The 16,514-nt window shown below is 49.8% G+C and overlaps 1 protein-coding gene across 1 annotated transcript; it reads left to right on the forward strand.

The window, feature by feature from the left end:
• Positions 1 to 773: 773 nt before the first annotated feature.
• On the forward strand, positions 774 to 11,619 carry FECH (ferrochelatase). The gene is made up of 11 exons (XM_063424451.1): positions 774 to 883; positions 3,231 to 3,336; positions 4,447 to 4,566; positions 4,917 to 5,065; positions 7,915 to 8,049; positions 8,306 to 8,412; positions 9,124 to 9,222; positions 9,334 to 9,441; positions 9,772 to 9,936; positions 10,349 to 10,408; positions 10,667 to 11,619. Exons 1-11 carry the CDS (start codon positions 835 to 837, stop codon positions 10,799 to 10,801), a joined length of 1,233 nt encoding a protein of 410 aa, XP_063280521.1. The 5' UTR covers positions 774 to 834; the 3' UTR covers positions 10,802 to 11,619.
• Positions 11,620 to 16,514: the final 4,895 nt, after the last annotated feature.

Consider the following 16,514-nt stretch of genomic DNA (forward strand, 5'->3'; position numbering starts at 1 on the left):
CTTTAGTTTTGATTAGATTACTGCTCCTTACATGCACTATTCTATATTTATGTATGTTAAAGGTTACCTGGCCCTGCTTTGTAAGGCACTTCTGAGGAGAACATGGTGCTGCCAGTCTTTGCACCGAGAGCTGGCTCTGCCCTTGGCCCTTCCATGAGGTGTCCAAAACTGCAGCTGGAGACATGGGATGCAAACCACCCACATGTGCAGGATAAGTGCTGTGGTGTTTGTTCCTTTGTGTTTAAATTATAGTATCATTATCATAGAATCATCAAGTCCAACCACCAACCTTGCACTACCTCTGGAATTCCTAAACCACTAAACCACATCATCCAGTGCCAGATCCAGATGCCTTTTAAACACCTCCAGGGATGGTGACTTCACCACCTCTCTGGGCAACCTTTTCCAGTGCCTGAATTCCAGTGCCTGAATTTTTACCGGGAATGGAGGTTACCAGGTGAGCTCTGTGCTCCTGCACCAATGTCTGATGGGGTGCAGAACCGAACCCTCATCTCTCACGAGGCACCCGCTGAGAAAGCCCCCAGCATTTTTTTACAATAACATTTAAAATATCTTTTTAAAAGATTTTGCAGTTTTAAAACGTTTTGCAGTTTCGAGCGTCACTTCAAGCCGGGCATTACTCGCCCTCACTCCGTGGGAGTCCACAGGGACTACTGAGGGGAGCCGGGGCAGCGCCACTAATGGGACACCTACTTCAGGACCGCCGCCCGCTCTCCCAGGACCGCCCCCTCTGCCGCGCGGGTACCGGGGCGGTGCCGGGGCCGTGCCGGGGGCGGTGTAACGCGAGGGGCGGTGTTGGGGCTGTCTGAGGGAATGCGGGCGGCCAAGATGGCTGTTGCTGCCGCCGCTGCTGGGCGTCACCGTGAGTGTGGGGGCGCCGCCGCGATGGCGGGAATGGGGGGCTGGGGGCAGCGGACGGCCTGAGGGCTGCCCGGACACCGCGGGCGCTGCGCGGGCAGGAGCGCGCCGGCACGGCGTTACACAACGCCCGAGAGGCGCCTTCCATAACGCTGACCCGCGCTGGGGCCGGCGGGGCCGTGCTTACCGGGGCTGCGGGAGGGGCTGCGCAGGATGATGGCGGCCTCCTGCCGGTGCGCTGAGGGGGGTCTGCGGGAGCTGCGGGGTCTGCTGGCCCGCCCCGCAGGGGCTCCCCTCCGAACCCCTATGCCCGGGGGTGTCCCAGCCAAGGGGAACGCGCCCTTTGCTCCTGTCAGCCTCAGTCCCGCCGCGATCTTCTGTGTGTTTGTGTTTTACACTCTGTGGAATTCCGTTCTAAACGAGCCGCTCTCCTGTTTGAAAGCGTTTCTGTGGAAGTGCTGCGTGTGTCGCGGTTCGCTGCGGGTGCGGTGGGAGGTATGAGCCCCGGGCAGGGTCACCGCTGTCCTCCCGCTGCTCACCGCTGGCCGTGCAGCGCTCACTTCGTGTCCCTGCCGGCAGGTACCTTGTGCTTACCCACCCCAGTTTTCACTTTAAAGTTTAGTACCATAGTGCCACTTCTAAAACATATGAAAGAACACTTTTACCAATGTTCCATCAGGCTGGGATCATCCTTGTTGCACATCCTGTTCTGCGCTGTGTCCTTCTTTCCTGATGCAGGTGGAAACGGGTATAAACCTCACGTTAAGTCAGACAATTGCAGAGTGTCCTGAGTTGGAAGGGTCTCCTGGTCATTGATTCAACTCCTGGCCCTGCACAGGATACCCCAGCAATCCTACCCTGTGCCTGAGAGTGTTATCCAAGTGCTCCTGGAGCTCTGACCATTCCCTGGGGAGCCTGGGCAGTGTCCTACCACCGTCTGGGCCAAGTTTGCTCTTGCATTCTTACAGTACAGAAGTATCAACACAGCCATTGAAACTTCCTTTTTTATTGTTCTCTATAATTGGCATATAGTGTCAGCACCTCAGAAAGTAATAACCTAAGAACTGGAAGTAAAAAAATAAATATTTGAAAAGAGCCTTTCAGGCAATAGTGATGCTTGAAGTTCTTTAGTTTGCAGCCTTTTATATCAGTGCAGACACAGGTATCCACAGCTACGCACTTGTAATCCTGAGTAAGAGGCTGGATTTGTGGGATGTGTTTCGTTGCCATTGATTTCAGCAGGTTTTGAGGCCATTCAGCATCTGTTCAGGAGGTTATTAGAGAACTGTGAGCTGTAAGATGCTCTTCCCAGTGGGTGGGTCAGCTGCCAAGGAGCTCTGTGCTATTTGGGCTCAATTGCTGCTGAGCTCCTGCGGTCTGACTGGGGAAATGTCGCACTGAACAATTGCCGGAGAGACAGGAATGCAGAATTTAACCTTTTTTTATTTCACCATGAGCAATTCACACTATTTTTGCACTAAAAGAATACCATGTAGTGACAATGAACTCCCGAGGAGTGTGCCTTTGAAAAAGGCAAGTTGTAACGACCATGGAATTGTATGGAATGGGTTGGCAGGAACCTTAAGGATAATCTGGTTGTGTTCAGCTGCAGGCCCCCTGACATAAGGATGTGGAGATGCTGGAGTGAGTCCAAAGGAGGCCACAGAGATGCTCTGATGGCTGGAGCCCCTCTGTTCTGGAGCCAGGCTGGGAGAGCTGGGGTTGTTTAGCCTGGAGAAGAGAAGAATCCAGGGAGACCTCAGAGCCCTTTCCAGTGGCTAAAGGGGCACCAGGAGAGCTGGAGGTGGATGTGCGCAGGCTTGGAAAATCTTGGGGTTTGTCTGATGCTGAAATCCAGATTGATAGCCATCACCTGGCTGGGTAGTGAGAAAGAAGGTTGCCTAGGTCTCCAGGTAGATGGATTCTGGAGTTGCTGCTCGGTGTTCCTGACACAGAGTCAAACAGGAGCAGATGTCTAACCTACACTGTAGACATGATGTGGAAATCTTGTGCTTGTCCGGGGTTAGCCCAGGTGTGTCTCACCCACGAGGAGTTACACAGTCTGATGCTTATTCCTCAGTGTCAGCCCCTTGTTTCTGCTCTGTTGTCACCAGTTATTTTGGAGTTATGATTGGAACTCAGATTAGTAAGGCTTTGGTTTGGGTTTTGGTTGCTGCCTGGTATCTGCAGAGCTGTAAGTATAGAGAAAGGCAGAAGCTTGTGATTTCCTGACTTTCTTTGATTCCAGGACCTGGAGCACAGTGCTGTGAGTGGGTTTGTGTGGCTGTGGAGGGATTAGGCGCCCCTCAGCCCAGTGTTATCAGGTTATCAGTGCTGTTATCTCCCCGCAGTGCTGAGGAGCTGCAGCCAGCTGTGGGCGCCAGTGCGATGGAGAGGCCAGGCCATGGCCGCCGCAGTGATGGAGAGCTCCAAGCTCCAGATCCAGCCCCAGGAGAGGTAAGTGGGGGGCTCTGGGCCGCTGCGTCTCCCTGATAGTAGCAGGGCAGCCATGGGGCTTGGTCTGCTTTGTGTGTGTGTGATTGTTTATCTGCCTGCCTGCACTCACCCAGCCTCATGTTCTGTGTTCTCCATTCTGGGGGACAAGGACAGCCTTGTTCCTGCAGAGTTCACTGAGCCTGGGGTCCACGTGAGGCCTGAGGCAGTGTAGGAGCAATGGAAGGACATTCATTGTCATTATTATTTGAACTTCTGGTTCCTGCTTCCTGGGTTTTATTCAGCAGCCTTCTGATACACACTCCAGCAGAAGGGGAATGGAAGCTGAGGTCCCGAAACATTGGGTCAGGCCTGGGCTCCTCTCAATGCCCCTTTTGTAAGACTTTGACTTTAACAAGAGGAGGGTAAAGCTCCCTGTGCAACCTAAAACATCTACTGGGGAAGTGAGAGGTCCTGGTCTGTGGGCTACCTTGGGCAAGGGAAACAATTCCATGGGGAAATTGGGTGAGAGTTGTGATCAGCAGCCATTCTGTAAATGCTGATACCACCATCTGTGCTGCTGCTGCTATCACCATCTGTGGGACCTTATCCTTACAACAGTGTGCCAAACCTGCACCTGGACAGAAAATCTATTCTGGAAAAACCCAACCCAAACACAACTGGCCCTGCAATGAATTTATGTGTAGAAAGGCTTCTTGCTGCTTTCACTGCTGCAGGAGATGAGTTGTGTCCCCACAATAATGAAGACAAAGACTTGTGTGAGTGGCTCATCTGTTTTCCCTGGAAACTGTTGCTTGGTTTGGTTGGAATCCACAGCTGAGACCTTGTTTTATAACCCCCCTTAGGGCCAGCAGCTGCAAGACGGCTTTCTTAGTGTGTTTCCAGCTGTTTGTGTTACAAAGTGGTTACTTTTTTAAAAAAGCAAAAATCATATAGATACTTGTGCTTGGCCATTCCTGTTCCTAGCACAAGTGTTTACATAAGCAGAAGGAGCCTTGGAACAGGAGCTGCCTTTGCAAAAGGCAAATGCAGGAGGATAAGCTGGTTGTTTTGTCGTCACAATAAAAATAAAAGCAGTAGGTCTAGGATTTGAAATATCTCTTGCTTCCATAGGAAACCTAAAACAGGAATCTTGATGTTGAACATGGGAGGCCCGGAGCGGCTGGATGACGTCCATGATTTCCTGCTGCGTCTCTTCCTGGACAGAGATCTAATGACCCTTCCAGTTCAAAAGTGAGGAGCACTGGGATCTCCTGTGATACAGGCAGTGTTGGGTGTTGCTGCCTGAGCTGTAGGCTCCAATATTTACCTTCTGTGGGGAGCAGCATTCCCTAAGACTGCTTCATCCTGGGAGCAGTCAGTGCATGAGACAGTGCTAAAACCCTCTGGAAGTAGGTGTGTCATGGTCATGCTCTTTTAATTGCAGATTGAGGTGTGGGAAGGGTGGTGGAATAGAACATCAAACAAACCATGCTGCTTTGATGTAATTTGGGGAGATTGCCAGGGAAAACCCGCTGCAGCAGAGCTCTGGGGAAGGGGTGGTTTGGGCTGTCCTGTTAACACATCCCTCTCCAATGCTGCAGTAAATTGGCCCCACTCATTGCCAAGCGCCGCACACCGAAGATCCAGGAGCAGTACAGCAGGATCGGTGGGGGCTCCCCCATCAAGAAGTGGACGGTGGTGCAGGGAGAGGGCATGGTGAAGCTGCTGGACAGCATGTCTCCTCACACTGGTACTGCTCTGCTCAGCCTCCTACAGGCTTTTGCTCTCTGCCTTGGAACCGTTTGCTTGCAAAGCAGCTTTGGCTTCTTGGTTTTCATTATGGGGTGTATTCCAGCCCTGTTGGGAAGTCATGGCAAAGATAGTGCAGAAGGGATTCCGTTTGTTGTAAGGTTGTTACCGAAGGCTGAGCTCAGGGAGCCACCTCTGTCTCTCCTGTGATCATGGGAAAACAACTGATAGACTAAGTGTGTTATTTTCAGGTGTCCCAAGGCAGGTGCCAGGAGTCTGCCTTGGTGTGTGGCACTGCCAGGCATCGTGCCTTGCCCTGTAAGCCCTGCTTCAGCCTGAGGAAGCCTGCACTGAAGACAAGTGGCTGAGGCTTAGATGGGAAGAAAGGGGAATGTATTTCATGTGAACGACTAAGGCGGGTGTGGGAGGAGGGGTTCAGAGTGGTGTTCTCAGCAGCTGTTTCAGGGCTGAAAGGAGGACGTTTGGAGAAAAGACAAGGCTTTGTAGATGAGCAGTGCAGGGCATGGCTGAGCGATAGCAGTGGGCCCCACCCGGGGACACAGCAGAAGATAAGGCTGGACAGTTTGGCTGGGGTGGAAGGAGATGCTCTCTTTGCCAGTCCTTCATGGTAAGAAAACTTCAAACATGAATACAGCCTCCCTCCCCTGTCTCTGTGTCGCAGAATCCCTCTGGAGCTCACTCCCTCCCAGCAAGGAGTGCTGACTGGTATGGGGTAGCCTGTGCCACTCTGCCTGGTAGCATGACTGCAATGGGAAATGGGTGCAGATGCTTCTATGAATGTCCTTTCATGCAGGGCTGTTTTGTAGCTCTTTGTGGGGTGTGCCTCAGGCTTGGCTAGAAAAGGGCTAGAGGAAAAAGACTGCTAAAAGGGTCTGGAAGGTTAAAAGCAATGTTCTTGGAAGGCTAGAACCAAATTTATTTCATCCATTCAGAACGTGGTGTGTCACTGGTGCCTTCGTTCAGGTGGTGTTCAGTCCTTTCTCCATAGATGTGACTCCCTAGCTTAGTTCCAGCTGTGGTCCCTGCAGGTAGAGTCAGAGCCTGAGGCCTGCTGTGTCATCCAAGGCAGGAGTGTTCTTGGAGCAGGAGTCTCTGAAGGGTGAGGCTTGCAGCAGGTTCTGCAGATAAGGCTGGGAAGGTTTATCTGCTTTTCCCAGTGTCCCACTCCCACTTGCTTTTGTTTGGTGACCACTCTCTGTGCAGTCACCCTTCTCTGGGCACCTCTCCTACCTGATAAGTCCTTTGGAGGCTTCTTTTTTACTTGACAGCAGCTGCAGTTTAACAATAGAATGTGCTGAGCACTGCCAGCCATTTCCTTCAGCATCCCAAGTGACCTTGCAGAGCACTGTGTTCCTTCAGAACAGCTTGGAACAGTTGGATGTGCTTGCAGACAGCATTTGGGAATATGGTGTGCTCACAGGTAGCACTTTGGGGGGGAGTGCTGAGCCCTCTTAACGAGTAACTGGCAGGAGGTGCTGCTACCATGTGTAATATGGCAAAAAAGAAATACTTTCAGGGTCATTTTGCCTTGATTTAGTCTGGGCAGGAAGTGAAAGCAGCTCAGTGTGCCAGCAACACTGCTCTCATCCTAAATCCAGACACAGCACTGCACCAGCTGCTAGGAGGGGAACTGACTCTATCCAAGCCAAGATCAGGACAGGATGTCCCTATTATTTATACAGTCTGTATACAGACACCAACACCTCTCTTTTGCTGCCCATGGTCCTGAACAAAACCTGACACTGAGGGTATTGCTTCCAGGTTGGCCATGTTCTTCCTTGAATGTCCTTTCCCAGGTTAAACTCCTACAGCCCCTACTGTGGTTAGTCAGACTTTTGTCTTTAATGCCATTCAAAGATGTTAATGAGGTTACTGGCTCAAGGGCTCCTGAAGTTGGGTCTTTATTTGTTGCTGCTCCCAGCTGGGAGCTCTCCTGCCTCCTGCAGAGAACTGGGGCTGACTAAATCCGTTTTCTGAATCCTGCATAAATGTATGGAGCAGAGCCCAAGCATGGGACATCTGCTTCCTTCAGAAACCTGCTAAATGTTATTTCAGAGCCACTGACCTGGAAACCCTGAAAAAGAAACTTTGCTTTTGTTCTCCTGAGAACCTCTGTCCTCCACTTAAAAAAACAAAACAGCAAACCTCCCCTGCCTGCCTCCCATCCCCGAACCAAGCCATGCTCCCAAAGCTGACACCCAAAAGATTATAGATAAAAAATGGAGGAACCTGAGATGTTCTCAGGGAGAATCATATTGCCACCAAAATTAGATGTTAAAGCCATGAAGCCTTTTATAAAACCTCTCCAAAATCAGAATGGGAGAGCAGGTGTCCCTGATTCACTGCTCTGCTACCCCAGACAGTAGTGTTGATCCTTGGGGTCTGGGTGCCATCAGAGCAGGTGTGCTGGGCAGGGAAGGCAGCTGGAGCTGTGGGCTGTGAAGGCATTGGGGCATTCATTTAGCTTCCTGTAGCCACACTTTTTTACCATTGCCTCCTTAAAATCAGGACTTGCCTGGTGAGACACCGAGGCTCTGTCCAGGCTGGGAACCACACCTCTGCTAAATGCAGGAGAAGCAGGCAAGTGATGTTCCTGCGGAAGCAAACCATAATGTCAATCACTTTTAAATTTTAATCACAGCCAAGGGAGGTACCAGAAAATTGCTTGGCCAAAGCAAGGGCTTATATGACACTGCTTTACAAAAGTAGCCAGAAAATTATCAGCAAGCAGTTTCAGCCTGCTTGTTCTTGTCTGTGTTACATGTAAAGCTGTGTTACTGTGAATTCTCATCCTTTCCTGCCATTCATGTCCCGGTGCTGGGGCTGCAGCGCCTCACAAGTACTACATCGGCTTCCGGTACGTGCATCCGCTGACGGAGGAAGCCATCGAGGAGATGGAGAGGGATGGCATCGAGAGGGCTGTGGCCTTCACCCAGTACCCCCAGTACAGCTGCTCCACCACAGGTGAGCCCTGAGCAGGGCAGAGGGTCTGTGGGCACATGCCTATGGATGTGGATCAATCGTTTGAACTTTGATCAGACTGGTGCATTGTATGGTCTGGGATAGAATTGTTCCCACTGGAGACTCTCAGCTCTGATTTATGGTTGCATTTTAATTAGGTAGCATTTTAAAATATGATAATAGCTTGCTGCCAAGCTGTTTCAATCTGACAGCTTGCTGGTGGCCTGGCTGAACTTGCGTTGTTAATTCTCTGTTTCAGGAAGCAGTTTAAATGCCATTTATCGTTACTATAACGAGAAGGGGGAGAAGCCAAAGATGAAGTGGAGCATAATTGACCGATGGCCCACACATCCCCTTCTCATTCAGGTGTGGATCTGAAGGCTTTGAGGTTTATATATTTTCTTTTAAAACAGAAAAAGATACTGAGGAAAGATAACAGGAAGGCTTCAATATGAGAGTGCATTTTAGTTGTGTGATGAAATAGGTCCTGTCTACCATGTCTGAAATTACAGGAGAAGGAGGGTTATTTCATGGCCCATGCTTTGGCAAGACAATGTGTGAAAGTGACCACGGTGCACATCCTGTTTTAAAAGCTGAGTGATGTTACCCTAATGGTCGTGGCTGGAAGGAACCTCTACAGGCCATTAGTCCAAATTCCTGCTCGGAGCAGGTCTGTGATCAACACACACACAGATTATGTTGGTTTGTCAGATTCCCCTCTGGCAGCAAAGAGTAACTCCTGGCTGTGGCAGGAGCAGTGAAGGGAAGCCTTCTTTCTGCTTTCTTTCCAGAGAAAATGGCTCTTTGGTCTTTATCATGGAGCTTCTCCTTACTTTCGTGTGGGTTTGCAGTTTCTGTGCTGAGCAGATGAAAAAAACACTGAAGGCAGGTGAGGTGGAACTGCCTGTGCTGGAGAACGCTCCCTGGACACACTGCCTGAGTGTTGTGCACACTGAGGCAATTTGGGAGTTCTTAAGGCAGCATGGAAACAATGGGAGCTGCCTGTCTGGATCACTGAGAGCAGGGATGCCTCTCGGTGTTCCTGACTCAGGTCTTTGTTTCTGTTTCCCTGAGCAGTGCTTTGCTGATCACATCCAGAAGGAGCTGAACCTGTTCCCACCAGACAAAAGGAAAGAGGTGGTCATCCTCTTCTCAGCCCACTCGCTGCCCATGTCTGTGAGTTACCTCAGGGAAAATGTGGGGACACAGCTGTGCAAGTGCCAGGCCAATCTGGTCTTTCCCTGGAGTGTTCCCTGCTGACAAAGGTGTGCTGTGTTTGTGGTGCAGGTGGTGAACCGCGGTGATCCGTACCCTCAGGAAGTGGGAGCTACTGTCCAGAGGGTCATGGAGAAGCTCAACTACTCCAACCCTTACAGGCTTGTGTGGCAGTCCAAGGTATGTGCTCAGGGAAGGTGAGCAGGTAAACCCTGTGCAGGATCTTACTGGACTGAAAAAATACACCTTTAGTTACATTTTCAGTTTTTTTATTCAGTCTTGTTCAGGCCAGCCCAAGTTCTGTTCCTTTGAGATGTAATGGTGGGAAGTGTGTCTTCATTAAGCATTTAGTGGAGAAAGTGAGAAGTACAACGAAAAGCAGGGAAATAAAAATAACTGTTTCTATCCCATCCATAACCTGGTCTGTCACCCTGCCTTAGGAAATGTGGATGTTCTTTGTGAAAATGATTTAATGAGTGTTTTTCCTTTATCTCTGCTTTTTTGTTCCAGGTTGGACCAATGCCTTGGCTGGGTCCCCAGACAGATGAGACCATTAAAGGACTGTGCCAGCAAGGAAAGAAGAACATGTTGCTGGTCCCAATAGCATTTACGAGTGACCACATTGAAACTCTGTATGAACTGGATATCGAGTATGCCCAGGTTTTAGCCAACGAGGTGAATGCTCTGTGGGTTTGGTCCCTGTTTGGGTAGTGCTGCTCTGAAATTATTTCTCCTGGGCTGCAATTTGCCTTGTAGTTGCTTCTTGCAGTATTATTTGGGATTAGTTTTATTTTCCTGTAAATCAGAAATTAATCTGAGCTAGTTTAATCACAAAACAGGTGGGAGGTTGTCTTTCTAGATCTAGGTCTTTAAAACATTACAAGTATTGCTAAAAAAGAATGAATTGTTTTTGACAGCAAAATGTAATGTTGCCCCACAGTCATTTTTGCTGTACTAAAAACCATGATATTGCATTTAATCCTGTCATTTTGGGGCAGCTTCTGAATGAAGTGGGAAGATTTTGAAGGCTACACAGTGAAGGATCAGATTAACAGGTTAAACTTTTTCCTCCTTATTTTTGATTCAGTGTGGAGTTGAAAATATCAGAAGAGCAGAGTCTCTCAATGGGAATCCACTGTTCTCCAAGGTATGTGCTATGTTGCAGTGGCTGTCAAGGTTTGCAGTTGTGTTTCCTGCTGAGTGTGGATGTTTTCAGGTAGTTTTGACGTATTTTGAGTTTAAGAGCAGAAATGGAACCCCTTGTACCTAAACTGTCTAGCACAGAGGGGTTTATTGCACCGCAGTGCGTGTGTTTTTGTCAGAAGGGGGCACAGCGTGCCCAGGTTGGGCTGGGGAGATTGCACAGATGGATTTGCTCCCTCTGACCATTCCCTGTGCCCTGCAGGCCCTGGCTGACCTGGTGTGCTCCCACCTGCAGTCCAACGAGGTGTGCTCCCGCCAGCTGACCCTGTGCTGCCCGCTCTGCATCAACCCCGTGTGCAGGGAGAGCAAGGCGTTCTTCAGCAGCCAGTGCCTGTGAGCCGCCTGTCCCCCAGTGTCCTGGGGGGGACCCTGCCCCAGGCCAGGACAGGCCTCTACCAGCCCTCCCAGCACACACTCACAAACTGCTGGGCTCAATGCTGTTATCCCCATAACAGCAGGGAGAACTTGACCTTGGGTTAATTTTTCTGATTTCTTTGTTTGAGAAGAGTTGTAGAAGTAGGGAAATACGGGCATTTATCCTGTCAGGTGTGAAGAGATTTCGTGTCCTCCGACCCCGATCAGACTAAGCATGAGCCCAGCAGTATGCACTGAAAAACATACACAACTTTTTTACAATTAGCTTCTATTTCTATGCAGGAATTTATTTGTATGCAGGGAGGTCACAAGTGCATTAACTTGCCAAGTCAAAGGTACAGTTATTTTGGTTTTGCTTAAGGTGCAGTCTGACCAGCACAGTCTGTTGTCTATTCTGAGAGGGTCTTTGCAGCTGGCTTTGGAGACTTTGGAGATCAAGTGGCTTCTAATGCTTTTTAATAATGCGTGTATATATGTTTTGTTTTGTTTTAGAACATGAAGATAAGGCTTTGGTTTGGTTTTCTCCAACCAGAAACTTTGAGTGAAAGCTTAGCTGGGATAGTAGAATGCACAAAATTTGTTCACATTTTCTAGGAAAAACATTTTCATTATCTGCAGGAAAGTATTTGAAGAGCATAAATTGAAAGGAATTCGCCTGCTTGGGTGATACTGGAGAATTTGCTCCATTGAAACTGCATGTTTCAAATCTAGCAGGAGCATGTGTGGAAACATGTTGGCTTATCTGTTAAGCAGAATGGCTTTTGAAATTCTTCTTATTTTTATTAAAAAGGGCTTTTTCTGTTTGGTGAAGTAAATTTAGGAAGTCAGGCTTGTTCTCCAGGAGGTTTATAGATCCACTCTGTGCATTCTACTGTGCCGCAGTACTGTAGTTTTGTGGGATACCTATGGAGTGCCATAGGTAGGACTGATCTGACTTAATTGCTGTTATTTAAAGGGAGATGATCAGTCAGGAGTAATTTACAGTTTCACATGGCAGATGCCTGAGAACAGGCAGCCCTTTGCTGGGGCTCTCCTGAAAGGCTGCCAGCCCACAGCAGGGCCGAGGTGGGCAGGGCCCTGGCACTGAGGGTGGCCCCAGGGTCCCCTCCTGTCCTGTGGGGTGGGAGCAAAGCTATGACTGTGGCACTGAGCCAGACGTGTGGCAGCCCAGCTGGCACCTCCTGGGGGCCACATGTTTACTTGATGTCCTTAGCACTGAAATGCCAGGACCTGGGCACTGCAGGCTGGTTCCTGGGAATTGCTGGGGGCTGGGAAGCAGATGCCATGCTGCTCAGCCAGGTTGATCTGCTCAGGTAACCACGAGGCACGAGCAGTTTGGACCTCTGGTCTTTGGAGAACAGGGTGTTTAAAGAGAGAAGAGGCTTCTTGTGGTACATCAGGGGTTTGTCTTGTTCTGTTTTGTTGTTGGAATTGAAGATGGGGTACTGGAGGAATGGGTGGGTACTGTGTTGAGCATCCGTGGAGTGCTGTAAATCCCTAATACCTCTGGAGAGTTGCTTGCTCCACTGCCATACCTGCTTCCCAGGGTGAGACAGACTGAGATTCCTTCAGTGCCAGAACCTCCTGCAGCACCCTGTCCCTCACAGAAAGAAGTCTTCTTTTGACCCTTCATGCCTGTGCCTGTTACAGTGGCAGGGAGCCAGAAGCTTCTCTTCTCCCTCCTCTCCCTCCCCGTGGGCTCTGCTCACTGCCTGGGCAGGAAAAAGGAGCACAAATGTCCAGTTTGTCTGGGAACACTGGCCTTCCATCTCTTGTTGGACAAAGAACTTTCTCTGTTTCGCTTTTTTGCGTGACACTTAGGGATCAGTGGAGAACAATCTAGTCTATCAAATCTTCCTACTTACTCCTGTTTCCTCACAGCTGGAGGGAACATGGACCTTCAGGTGGTCCAGGCTGTAATCACCACATTTACAAGTGTGGAAAGCAAAGGTTAACTTCATATGAACCTTGTGGTGTTATAAATACAGATGGCTTTTCATTTTCATACTGGAGAGAGCCCTGAAAATACTAGCCGGCACTGATTCTGAGGCATTACCTTTGTCCCCAGTAATAAAAGGTACTTAAAATTCACTTTGGAGTGTTCTAACCACAAGTGGGATAATTACTCTGTTGCTGCTATTACACCATCATGTAGAAATCACTTAATTTTCCAGCTTTTAGCAGTTGGGGCCTGTCTAACAGAGCTGATGGTGCTGTTTGCTGTCAGAGGGGAGTTTTCATCAAGGTTTCTGAGGAGCTCCTCATCTCTCAAGCCAATGCCCAGTGGATTGGGTGAGTGTCTGCCCTGAGGAGAGATGAATCCCATGGTGCAAGTGCCTTCCTGAGCCCTCCTAGAGCCGTGGGGAGCTTTGGGGATGGTAGGGGGTCACTGTCCTCCTGCCCCAGGAGTGAGCTGGGCAGGGGATCTGCCCACCAGAGCTCCCAGCACTGTGGAGCTCTGGCCTCAGGATATCGACTGGAAATTGAGGAGTTAGGAACAGTCTGTGGTGTCCTGGGGGAAGAAATGGGAAGTAAAGGGGTGAGGTTGTTTTCCTGCTTTCACACTGCAGTTTGGTGTATTTTTTCATTATTGAGTGAATTTTTCTCTCTTGAGTTTCTTTTTAACCTGTCCCTCGGTCCTGGCTGCATTTCATAGAAGGTGGAAGCTTCCAAAAGGTGCTGTGACACCAGAAGGTGTGTGGATGGTGTCAGAGCTGGCCTCCTGCCGTCCCCTGGAGAGGATGGTACAGCTGAGTTCAGTGGGGCCAGGGTCTCCCTAGGAGTACCTAAAAGTTCAGTGAATTCTCCCTTCCCACCACGCCCAGAGAGCTGGGGATCACCATGAAGTGTAAGCTGCAAGACAGAGCAGCTCCTTGGATTTTGTTAATGTCAGATGTGTACAGATACTTGCTTTTAGCCCAATATATGCATTTCAGATTGACCAAGGACTTCTATTTGATGTACCACAGCAAATTTGGATAATCCTACTGTGTGTCATTTGCCATAAGGATGGAATTCCAATTAAAGGGTTTTTTAAGAAATAACTGAGCTGTGTGTCTCTGTAAGAGCCCTTCATGCTGCTGTTGAAGTTCTTTCTGCACCTGTGGTGTCAAGCCGGGGTGAGTTACACCCCTAAAAAGGCTGGAGAAGTCGGTGAATCAGGGATTTGCCCTTGTATGGGATCCCACCTGTGATAGATAATTTATTCCGTTCCCTGTTAGCGGTCTCTGGGCAGCTCCTTGCTGATGTTACTAATTAAGTGCTTGATTGATTCTTTTCTAGAGCGTGGATTGGAGATGTTGGATACTTAAGCTGATCCATTAGTGAGCTCTTGTGACTGGGCTGTGACAGGAGAGAGCAGGATGCAAACCCAACACAAAGGGAGGTGGGAAATATGGAGGAGAGCAGTGATGGTGCTTCTTTTCTTCTGGAATCTCAGTCCAAGCTTTGCTGCTTTACCTTTGAGTGGGGATTTGGCTGTGTGAGCATGGCAGAACTTCAGCGATGTCATATTTGAATCCAAAACAATCTCAGACATTGTGGAAGCACTTTTCCTTCCCTCCCTCTTTCTGAAGGGCTCACTCTTCACCTACTTTCCTGCTTGTCCATGTTTCTTTTCATGTTTCCATGAGCAAATTCCCAAGTATGGGATGGGCTGCGCTGTCTCTTTCATCCTGTGTAGAAGTACTTGTCTCCAGCAGCACAACCTGGGCAAGGGCAAGGGATTTAGTTGTAAATCAGCATTTCAAGCCCTCAGGAGCAGGTTCTACTTCTGCCTGTAGAGCACAGGAATTGGCAAATTTGAACCAGGTCTAAAACCTGCCATTTGTTTTCCTGCTAAATTTGTGCTCAGCAGTAAGTGCCAGGAAAAGTTATTTGAGTCCACTGGCCTGGCTGATGAGCATCCTTTCCATGACTGTGGAGACAGATTGTCTGTCCAGAGAGGGATCATCTCCAAGACACGCAGCCTTTGATCCCCCAGGCTCCGAGGTTGCTCTGGGAGCAGCTGCCTGGTGACGTCGGAGCCCCAAAGGCCAGCAGAGCGCAATGCCTCAGAGTGGGGAGGAAGTGCTCCTTGCCAACCCTAGAGCTGTTCAGGACCAGGCCTGGAGCTCTGCTCTAGTGGAAGGTGTCCCTGCCCTTGGGATGGTCTTTTAAGCTCCCTTCCAACCAGTCTGGGATTCTGTGAGTCTCTAGAGGTGCTGCCTGTGATCCTACTGCTCACGGGGCAGGGAAAGGGACTGCAGAACTGGAGCCTGGCAGTTCCAGGAATGATGGAGAGGGAGCTGTAACGGGGAATCCAGAGCACTCCATTCTCCTGTCATTTCTGAGAATGATCCATAAGGTGTGAACATCACCTGAAATTAAGGTGGCACTTCCAAGGAAGCTTAAACGATCTCTTAAGGGATAATGCTCAGAGCAGTCCAGGGGGGCTCCGTGCTCAGGCTGGGCTCCTCACAGCTAACTCCCCCAGCCCTTTTATCCCACAGTTATTGGGCCATTACGGGCTACTGCTGTGTTTTACTGCCTTGGATCTCTAGTGCTGTCAAGCGGGAGGGGAGGGATGTGTAACATGATCCAAAGTGGTCTTGTATGTTTTAATCTGCTGGTTTAATATCTTATGGCTTCCTGCCATTATCCCTTTCTGAGCTGGACCCTGGAGTCAGTCCTGGAGGTTTGCTGTGTGCAGAGGCTGAAGGCAGCTTCCAGTGGGTGCAGCTTGTGGCAGGCAGAGCGGGCCTTGGCTTGTTCTCTGCGTGTGGCGGCATTGGTGACAGTTGTTCCCACCTGATGATCCCACCGTGGTGTCCTGCCACGCTGCCTATTCCAAGGGGTTTTTGTCCTGGTTGTCTTCCTTCAGCACCTCCATACGACATGTGCTGAAAATCAGTGGCATTGCAAAAGCTCCTGCTGTTTTCCTCCAGAAGAAACAGCTCCTGCTGTTTTCTCTCACCCTGACTTGCTGCTGGTGTGCAGCTTTCTCTGCAGGCTGCATCCCAGGCTGTTTCCCAAGAGAATTCCTGCAGGGTTTCAAGTGGTGCAGAGTGTTTGGATCAGAAGAGCTGCCAGCACTTCGTCTGCAGTCAGGAGGGACCCGCGGCCGAATCACTGTGGGTCCCACACGGCTGATCATTACTTGTCACGTTCATCCTGACAAATGCACTGCCGGTCCCGGCACTGCCCGAGTAGCCATGAGCATGAGGAGGATGGGAGCGTCTGCTTCGGGCTGGGCTGCTCTGAGGGCGAGTGCCCCCTCCAGGGAGCAGGGACAGCATCCATCCTGGCTGCCATGGGGTGTCCCTTCATCCCTGGGATGAAAGGGCTGGTTTGGTGCTTTGTTTTTTTCATCTTTGCTGACAAAACTGAGGGGATTTTATAGCGCTTGAACCTGGAATAATTGTGATTCTTGGCAGGGTTAGGAAACAGTGAGTTGAGGGGAATTCACAGGGATGAGCTGCATGGGTACAGAGTGCAGGGGGCACAGCCTGGCACTGGGAAAAGCTGGTGCTCATACAGCATCCCAGCCCGGCTGCAATCCTGCCACACACCCAGCTCACCCTTCAGATTTCGGCAGCTTAATGAAACGGTCCCATTTCCTTCTTCCAGCTGTGCCCACTGTTAAGTGCCTGGAAAATGCACTTCTGGGGGAACAATCCTGCAAGTGAGATGGAAAT

Source organism: Prinia subflava (genome assembly GCF_021018805.1).
Source record: "Prinia subflava isolate CZ2003 ecotype Zambia chromosome W unlocalized genomic scaffold, Cam_Psub_1.2 scaffold_33_NEW, whole genome shotgun sequence".
NCBI lineage: Eukaryota > Metazoa > Chordata > Aves > Passeriformes > Cisticolidae > Prinia > Prinia subflava.

Coding starts and splice junctions, on each gene's coding strand:
- FECH (XM_063424451.1), top strand. CDS start 835: ATGCGGGCGGCCAAGATGGCTGTTGCTGCCGCCGCTGCTGGGCGTCAC. Junction 9,937..10,348: donor CCCAGGTTTTAGCCAACGAG/GTGAATGCTCTG, acceptor TTTTTGATTCAG/TGTGGAGTTGAAAATATCAG. Junction 10,409..10,666: donor GGAATCCACTGTTCTCCAAG/GTATGTGCTATG, acceptor TGTGCCCTGCAG/GCCCTGGCTGACCTGGTGTG.